This window comes from Cyprinodon tularosa, unplaced genomic scaffold, assembly GCF_016077235.1.
Source record: "Cyprinodon tularosa strain WSP-4 unplaced genomic scaffold, ASM1607723v1 ctg560, whole genome shotgun sequence".
Classification (NCBI taxonomy): Eukaryota; Metazoa; Chordata; class Actinopteri; order Cyprinodontiformes; family Cyprinodontidae; genus Cyprinodon; species Cyprinodon tularosa.
The window spans coordinates 191819-201454 of NW_024039297.1; the positions used below are offsets into that span (position 1 = coordinate 191819).

The 9636-nt window shown below is 43.1% G+C and overlaps 1 protein-coding gene across 1 annotated transcript; it reads left to right on the forward strand.

Moving 5' to 3' along the window:
* Positions 1 to 8570, forward strand: utp18 (UTP18 small subunit processome component). The gene is made up of 13 exons (XM_038305692.1): positions 1 to 350; positions 1919 to 2064; positions 2147 to 2242; positions 2503 to 2576; positions 3800 to 3909; positions 3985 to 4110; positions 4176 to 4350; positions 4424 to 4524; positions 4789 to 4879; positions 4947 to 5070; positions 5152 to 5326; positions 5403 to 5545; positions 7773 to 8570. The coding sequence occupies exons 1-13, from the start codon at positions 132 to 134 to the stop codon at positions 7795 to 7797; spliced, it is 1605 nt and encodes a 534-aa protein (XP_038161620.1). The 5' UTR covers positions 1 to 131; the 3' UTR covers positions 7798 to 8570.
* The last annotated feature ends 1066 nt before the right edge of the window (positions 8571 to 9636 follow it).

The window sequence follows — 9636 nt, forward strand, 5'->3', positions numbered from 1 at the left end:
TTGTCCCCGGAAATACGTCATCGTGGTGAGGCGGAAAAATAGATCCAGCACATGAGGGTTAGAAATATCTGCTAGAATCCAGCTTTTCTTTCTCCTGCGGCTTTTAAATCGGCGGCTTTCTGCGGGAAGACATGGAGGGCACTGACGTCATCAAACTTCCACTGACCGTGGATAAAAAGTCTCTTAACAAGAGGAGCAGATCTCCGACGTTGGACCCGGAGGGAGAGGAGCGACTGCGGCGGCAGAACGTGAAGAAGCTGGCGGTTCTGGGAGAAGAGGACGGCTCTGTGAAGCAGCTGGAGACGCTGGTGTTCGGGACGGAGGACGACCTGCTGGACAAGCTGCTGGAGGTCAGACCGGAAGCCCTTAAATGGCCTTTTACACATCAAAGTAGCGAAAAGTAGTGATGGTTAATGAGGCGTCTTGATTCGGTCTGAGAAATACTGACACCTGCTGGACATTTAAAGAAACTGCAGGCAGCTGATTGGACAGACTAAACTGAATTAATTTGATGACCTAGAACAATGATATCTAAGTTATTGGAGGTTATATTGTATTATTTATATATATATTCATATTTTTGATGTTTTTAGATGCAGCCAATAAATAATGTGTACATATAATGTGAAAATTTAGGGGGAAATGTGAATGAGGATGCTGCTGGACCAGGATTTTAAATCAGAATTTTAAAACAATAAGTGCAGTAAAAACAGTAAATAAACTAAGAGTCAATTTGAAATGAACTTTAATTCATATAAGCTGAGTGATAACTGGGAGGAAAAGTATGAAACAAAGAGAAAATTAAAACGGCTGAATCGTCCATATTATTATTCTTAATTTTAACGATAAACTGTAAAAGATGGGATTTTAAAACACTTCAAACTATAAAACGAAAGGCTGAAACCATCCCTGACATGGATGCAGACAGAGACGAGTGGAACAGGAAGCTAATTTTACCAAATATGGTCATTTTCCTGACTTTGCCCAGCATCTTTAGTTGCTGTTAAACTATTGCATAAAGCAAACACTGACCTTTGACCTCTTAAAGGTCACTATAAAGTAGTGATGGTGAGATGAAGCCTAATTGAACTCTTTTGGCCAAATTGCATCAATGATCCCCACAGTTCATGAAGCTTCGTGTGAACATGTCACCACCTACTGGTGGAGAGCAGAATTACAGTTGGTTATATGATCTATGATTTTGTAAATTGAAATGCTTGGTCTTAATAATAAAATCTTTAGTAATTTTTTTTAGTGTAAAAGAAAGAGAAAAATCATTTAAGGTTCACTGTTTTTCTGCCATTGTAGTGAAATAAGCTCAAGCAGTGAAAGTGTTTGTGCAAAATAATGATAAAATGAAAGGTTTTAGTCATTTTTGTTTAAACATAATAGTTTTTCCACAGATTTTGGTTCTAATCGGGTCGGAAGTTATGTTTTCAACCAATTTTCTGGTTAAACCAACCAATCTAATTTTTGTGTTTTTACCAATCCACCTTTGTACCTGTGCAAATAATACAAATTAGTCTCATTGCCCAAAATAATTAAGTTTTATCGCACCTTTCAAAAGATGATGATGTGTGTTATGAATTGATGTTATATAAATAAACTGAATTAAATCAAATGCCTGTCGAAGTTCCGGGCGATTCGAACCACTTCCTGAAGCGATTACAAGCTATGGCTTCTGACGTCGTCGATTTTGGCTCCTCCCCTAAAAGAATCACGCCTCAATACGCGCCTCGCAGAAACGCCCCCTCCGTTACTCGACATGTCCCGAAGCTTCGGCTCATCTCATGACATCACTACCTTTTACACACCAAAGGTTTTCCTGCTTTTAAAGACGTTGAGCCTCCCGTCATCAGCTGTGATGTTCGGTGTCTCTCCTAAACTCTAAAGATTCAGATGTTTCCTGATGTTGCAGGAGGAGGATGAGGAGCAGACCAGCTGTTTGCTGCTGGACGACGAAGAGGGGGGGGATGAAGACTCTGAGGGGGACGAAGAGCCGCGTCAGCAGCTGGAGTCCAGGAAAGCCGCCTGGGTGGACGAAGACGACGAGCTGGAGGAAGAGTCCGTCCCCACCGCCAAGCATCTTCTTCCTCCTGTTTTCACCTGTGAACCGTTCAGCAGTGTCCCTCTCTGTCTCTGTCAGGGTGGACATGAGGCACCGTTTCCGTAGAAACCTGATGAAAGGAGAAGCAGAGACCATCATGTCCAAACAGAAGCTGCAGCAGAGGATGAAGGAGCAGTGAGTTACCAGAACCCACCACAGCGTTTCTCCTTTAGCCCAGCGGGGAGCTTCCAGGCTGCTGCTGCTACCGAGTCGACCCAACGACTCGGTGACCTTTGATCTGCTAAAGAAATGTTGTCTCTAAAGGTTCAGGATTAAAACAGCTCTGTTAGCGAGTTTTAAACATGTCCGCTGGAAGATGAAACACATGAGAGCGAGAACGGTTCCCTGTGGAACTCCTGGAGACGTTTCATCTGAGAAGCAAACTTTGGTTTCAGGTTCCAGAAGTCGATGGGCGGGACTCCATCCTGGGCTCAGAGCAGCCGACAGAAACTCAAGAAGAAGAAGAAAGGTGAGTCCAGCAGACACTCCTGTAACCATAGACATTATAAACAGCATGGAGGGCGGCCATCTTGGATCAGACCACAGTTCAGTCTGCTGCTGTCAGAATGAATAGGAGGCGACTTAGATAAACGTAGAGTCAGAGATAATATTACAATAACCTGTTCCATGTCAGAAACCTGGATGAGATTTATTCAGTTATATATTTTGCTATTAAATATTAATATGATAAACAAAAAGCTTTAGATTGACAGAGGGGCGGGGTCCAGCCCGGACAGGTCCGGGTCCATCCATCACAGGGCAACACGGAGACAAACAGGACAAACAACCATTCACTCACACCTAAGGAGGATTTAGAGAAGCCAGTTAGCCTAACAGGCATGGTTTAGGACTGTGGGAGGAAGCTGGAGTACCCAGAGAGAACCCACACATGCTCAGGGAGAACATGCTAACTCCATACAGTAAGACCCCGGGCTGGGAATCGAACCCAGAACCTTCCAGCTGCAAAGTAGCAGTGCTACCCCCACTGCTCCACTGAGCAGCCAGATTATGTGTATTATATTATTTTAAAGATCTGACAAAAAATTTATATAAAGATAAAAATAACATAAAATAAATAAAATACAATTCCTCTATAGAAATATACCAAATAAGAATAGTGATATACTATATAAATATATATTTGTAAAACATAACATTATAAAATATTCATATAAAACTGTTTATCATATTAATATTTAATTGCAAACTTTGCATAAATTTCATCCAGTTTGAGTTCAGTTTAGTTTTTAATCTGAATAAATCTGTGTAATCTGACTAAAAGGTAATTAAAAATGTTTAAAGTTATATATTTTTTAAAATTAATTTTATGTTAATCTTTTTTTTACTTATTTGTCAAATCTTTAAAATGATAAATAATATTAATACACTATATATATATATATATATATATATATATATATATATATATATATTTGTAAAACATAATCTTATATTAATATAAAATAATATATATTTTACCAATAATAATATTTTCTGACTCGTCTGTGATTAAAATCAGATCAAAGGCGCCTCCTGTTCACTGCAGCTGTCTGTGGTCTGATCCAAGATGGCCGCCCTCCCGGCACGTTGGCCTCTGCTGCCAGCGTCTAATGAGGCGTCTACGTATATAACGTCCATCTATCGCCTCCTCCGGTTCCCGGTTCTGACCCGACCGTCTGTTCGCTCCCGCAGCTCATCCAGATGATGAAGAGGAGGAGGAGGAAGAGGAGGACGACGACATGCTGCGGAGGACGGGAAACTTTGTGGCGTCCTCAGAAAGTCTCCCCAGCGGCATCCTGAGGGTCGGTTTACGGACTTTCCTCGGATCTCTGGTTCCGAGCTCTGGATCCGGATTAAACCCGTTCTGTGTCCCTCAGATGAAGAAGTGTCTCCACGCCAACAGCGCCCGTCCCTCAGAGGACAAACTGACCACGGTGCAGTTCCACCCCTCGGCTCAGGTCGTCATGACGGCGGGAATGGACCGCTCCATCTCCCTCTTCCAGGTAGGGGCCGCCTCCATCCGCTGAGACCTTGGCGGTGGCGTGGCGTTAACCCGGTTCCTCTGCAGGTGGACGGTAAGACCAACCCCAAGATCCAGAGCATCCATCTGGAGCGGTTCCCCGTCCACAAGGCGCGCTTCAGCCTGGACGGCGAGACGGTGATCGCCACCAGCCTGAGGAACAAGATGTTCTACCTGTACGACATGATGGAGGGCCGGGTGGTGCCGGTCCACAGCGTCAGGGGTCAGTGTCCCCCAGCGTCCTCACACGCCTTTCTGCTCGCTGCCCTTTCACAATAAAAGCCTCTCTGTTCTAGGGCTGAATGAAGCCAGAGTCAAGGAGTTTTCCGTGTGTCCTGAGGGGGGCGCCCTGCTGCTGACCGGCACCAACGGATATCTGCACCTGCTCACGCTGAAGGTCAGTCTGCTTCTCTGGTTCTGTTCAGAACCCCGGGTTCTGAACCAGTTCTGAACCGGTTCTGAGGGACAGGGTCAGATCTCTGGCCTGCAGACCCACCAGAACCGTTCAGCTTCAGTCCGCAGCAGAGACGGATCGGGACGGTTCTGGTCCATTTGCTGAGGCCCGCTGGTTCTGCTTTGACCCGGTCGCAGCCCGGTTCTGTCGGCCCATTTCTTCCTGTTTGCTTCACCTTTCCTCGGGTTCTGCTCTCTCTCCCCTCAGACCAATGAGGTCGTCCGCAGCATGAAGATCAACGGTGATGTCAGCGGCGCCGCCTTCTCTCACGACGGCAGCAAAGTCTTCGTAAACTCAGGTGAGCGTGTGACCCCTCCTCCTCCTGTGACATCACCATCGGTCCCCCTGACCGGCTGTGTCTGCAGAGGACGGCGAGGTGTACGTGTGGGACGCGCGCAGCAGCCGCTGCATCAACAGGTTCACGGACGACGGCTGCGTGAAGGGGACGTCCATCGCCGCGTCGCCCGACGGCCGCTACCTGGCCTGCGGGTAAGCCACGCCCACTTCGCCGAGCTCCTGGCTTGTTGGCCGGCCGTTGTGCCTCGGCGCTGACCTTTCGCTCTGTTTCAGCTCTGAGGCGGGCGTGGTCAACATCTACTCCCAGGAGGCGTGTCTGAGCTCGTCCAATCCGGCGCCGCTCAGGGCGGTGATGAACCTGCTGACCTCGGCCACCGCGCTGAGCTTCAACCCCACCTCCGAGATCCTGGCCATCGCCTCGCGGGCCGAAGACGAGGCCGTGCGGCTGGTGAGCTGCCGCAGTGGGTCGCCATGACGATGGTGGTAAACCCGGGCGACGCTAACCTCCTTCTGTCTCCGCTCAGGTCCACCTGCCCAGCCTCAGCGTCTTCTCCAACTTCCCCGTCGCCAAGAGGAAGATCGTCTATCGAGCCAGCTGCCTGGACTTCTCTCCTCACAGCGGCTTCTTCTCATTGGCCAACAACAAAGGCCACGCCCCCCTGTTCAGGTCAGAAGAACAAACATCCTTATTTCTGATCATTCCAGTCGAGACAGAAGCAGAGGAGGAAACTGCTGCCCATATATGGTAGTGCTTCCTGTTCCCGTCAGCAGAGAGGCGGGATCTCATGGAGCTTAAAGATGACGGAGGCAAACAGACGGGAAGGAGCCGCTTCCCGCTCACACACCCGTGTTCTGCTGATCTGAACGGTTCTGATCAGAACCTGATCAGAACCGTTCAGATCAACAGCTCTCTGCAGACCAGGTGTGCTTTAATCGAAGCTGCAGACGGAACACAAGGGAGATGATGCGTTCAAGGCTGCAGAGAAGCTTGAAAATCTCAGCTTTACTTGATTTATTGGAAAGTTCTTCTTTTTTTTTCTTTTTTTTAAGAAATTTAAGATTTAAATTGACGCACATTAACATGATTCTCCAAGATTCATGATTTAAAAATTAAAAATCATAAAGAAAACAAAATTATCAACCAGTAAATGTCTGAACACATTTTTTTATTTTTTACTTTAAACAGAATTTAACACTGAAATAAAATGAGGTTTTTATGCATCCATGTTATACATTGACTTTTTCAATAAATAATATAAAAATTAGAAAATTTTTTCCATTTTAAAATCTAAAGTGTTTTTGGAGCAGAGAACAGCAATCGTTCAGTTTAGTTTATAGAGAATTTCCTGATTCCCATATTTTCTCAAACCCCTGAACTGAGCGTTTGTTATTTTCTTTCTTTTTTCTGTCTTAATGTTGGCAGTGGGCTTTAGGCTGCCCTGCAAGGCTTTAAACCTGGGTTTAACCAGAGACTAAGCCATTCTCAAGCACATATCAAGGAGCTCATTTTGAGCCTGGATCCAGATTTATTGTTGATTCTGTTCATGGTGGAGAATCCTGCTTCACAGCAGCAGGTTGAGCCAAACATCCTCTAAATGTGCAGGGTCATCTTTGAGCACGCCATTTCACTTTTCTTTCACCAGTTCACCACAGTTCTTCCAGCAGTCCACACTTTCTCTGCTCTCTTTTTCTCATGGTCTTCTCCTTCTTTCCCATCGCCCGGCTTGCCACTGTTTGCCTGCTGTGTCTAAAAGTAGCAGCAGCAGCAACCCAGACTGACAGCTCATTGGCTCATTTGGATCACGTGCAGCCTGGAGCCGGACGCTCCCCAGGGCTTTACCGTATTAACAGGAGAAGAGGAGCAAGGGAAATTAGGATCCAGACCACGATCCGTTAATCTGTGACCTCTGGTTTAGAGGATCAAGATGGCGTATTAGAGCCATTAAAAGACGAGAAAAATGGAATTTAAAATTGTAGTTTAAAGTGGCATTTTTACGAGAATAAACACACAAATTTAGTATTAAAGTATAAAATTTGCAAGATTTAAACATGTTAATTTGTGGAACAGTGAGACGATATAATACACTTAAAATTCTGCTACATAAAGCAGAAGCATCATTAACGGGGGGGCTAAGCGATGGAATGAGACGCTAAGATTGGCCCCATTGAAGTTTTTAAAGTAAAAACAAATAAATTTACTGGTTTTTTCTTAGTCTCTTACATTTTCTACTTGTTTCCTTTTAAAATTGCATCTTTATGATCACCTAAATTTGGGGGTTATTCTCGTAAATATGCCAATTTAAACTCCCACTTTTTTCTTTTTCTTTTTTTTTTTTCTTTGAACGTCTCTGCTACAGCATCATAAGAGGATTGACTCCACAAATTTGGTCGATGATCCACCAGGAACAAAACTAATATTAATATGGAGGTGAATCGACAAATAAAAGCTTGAAAATGGAAGAAAATAATATATTTAGTTTTTTTTCTGATGCTTTTCCTGCTGAAATCGGCTCATTTTAAAGCTTCTTTCTCCTGAAATGAAGAATCAATGTGAGGAGGAGCATCCAGGCAGCCGTCCGTTCTGAAGATGATTGAAGGTTTTAATCCTCCTTTACTTCAGCAGGCGTCCTGCTGTCGCTGCCACCAGGTGGCGCTGCAGCGCTCCTTGGTGTTCAGAGAGGAACTGGTCCGTGTTTTTAGGACCCAGTAAATCTGATGTTAATGTTTTTATTCCACTGGTTGTTGTTCAGCTATTGGAACAGTTTCCTGTTAATGTGGAAAAGCTGAGATCTCCCAGCTTTTCTGCAGCCATGAATGCATCGCCCTGCAGTGAAAATGCAGAACGCCTGAAGCGGGTCGCTCTCTGACTGACGCCATGTTCTGTTTGTGTTCAGGTTGCTGCATTACAAAGACTTCTGAGGGCCGGAACCGCGAGAAGTTCTGCAGAACATCTGGATGGAACCGGACTCTGGAACCGGACCTGGAAGAACCTGTTTGGTTCGGATCAGTCGGACCAACAGGAACCAGAACTCTGTCATCACTTGCTCTGTTTGTATGATGACTTTATAAAAGAGTTTTTTATCAGAAGGTGATCCGGTTGTTTTCCGTCTCCAGAACCGATGCGTTTGTTTCATGTCATTCCGGTTAGTTTTAGATTCTGACCCGAACCAGAACCATCAGTGAATCCAGACCAGAATAGATCCGTTTCCAGTAAAGATCCAGGAGGTTCTGATCGTCTCAGAACCGGGTTTTTATCCTGAACGCTGTTCTGATCAATCAGGGTTTTCAGAACCAGCAGTTTCTGGTTTTAGGCCCGTTTGAAAGTTTCTGATAATCAGGATCTGATCTGACCTTCATCATCATCATCATCATTAGTGAAGAAGCTGCAGAGCTTCAAACTTTCCCAGATCTGTTCCTCATTAATGTTACAGATTATTAAATAATAATAAAAACATGAAAAGAGCGACTCACCTTCTCCATCATTAATAAGCCGCCATTTTCTTAAAAACCCGTCTTTGATGAATGAAGTCACCACAACATAACGGATCAATTGTTTTTATGCTGAATAAATAAATTACATTTTAACTTTTTTTTTTCTGCTGTTTTTAATTCTGCCTTTGCTTAAATTGATGTAACAGAACAGGAAGCTGTTGGTTCCCTGATTAGAAGAATAAAACAAGCGAGTCTGAGTTTCCCATCTCCTCCTAATAGATTTATTTCTACCTGTTAACGTTTCCTTTATCAGATTTCTGTCTTTAACTCTTACTTTGGTGTTAAAATTGCAAAGATAAATTACCACACAACTCAGGAACATCATATCCCAGAACTCAATTCAGTTTATTTCTATAAATCCCAAAATAAACAACAAATTATCTGTAAAATTAATGTTTATCTAAATTATATTTCTCCTTCATTTTTAGAAAACTCTCCAGCTCCCAGTCTATTTTTTTTTTTATGTTTTGAAGCAGTTCCGCTGTAATAAATCTGTATATTTCTTAATCTTCTCATATCTATCTTCATCCTCTTTAACACTTTTAATTGATTATCCTCCAAATTCTTTCTATTTTTTTTTTTTTAAAGATTGCTTTTTGCTGCAGAAATATTTTCTCTGCAGTCCAATAATATGAATCATAGTTTACGATTAGCTTCTATAAACACAATTAGTTTTCATCAAATCAATTTCTAAATCCTTTTTCCTATAAATTAAATATCAGAAACTTTGCCCTAAAAAGCAGCGGCGGCGCCCTCTGGTGGACAGTGGCGGCATTACAAAGAGCAGTTCTAACCGGAAGTCATCAGTTCATCTCTGGGATTTTTTTATTTATTGGTGATTCTCAGGATTTCTGGAGGATTCTTCATCTCTGAAGCTCTCATCATCATCAGACTCTTCCTCACCGATCTGGCACCAATATTTTCCTGATTCATTATTTATTTTTATATGAATACAGATAAATTCACATTGAGGTAGAAAACAGAAATAGTCCTGAAGTGGTAAAAGCAGCATATTTTGATTGTTAAATGTTTAGATGAATATAATAAACTCAAATTAAATGTAAAGTTCAGTGAAAAGACTTTTATAAAATACTTACAGTAAAGAAATAAACGTAACAAGACTTTTCCAGACCAGTTTTATTTTTAACATAAAACCAGTGAAACCAGTTCCTCCAGTAAGAATATTTACTGCTTACTGTATATTATCACCTCTAAAGGTTACAGGAGCTTTAATAAATAAGCTAAGAAAGCAGAATTAGAGTCTTT

Coding starts and splice junctions, on each gene's coding strand:
- utp18 (XM_038305692.1), top strand. CDS start 132: ATGGAGGGCACTGACGTCATCAAACTTCCACTGACCGTGGATAAAAAG. Junction 2,065..2,146: donor GACGACGAGCTGGAGGAAGA/GTCCGTCCCCAC, acceptor TGTCTCTGTCAG/GGTGGACATGAGGCACCGTT. Junction 4,111..4,175: donor GCTCCATCTCCCTCTTCCAG/GTAGGGGCCGCC, acceptor GTTCCTCTGCAG/GTGGACGGTAAGACCAACCC.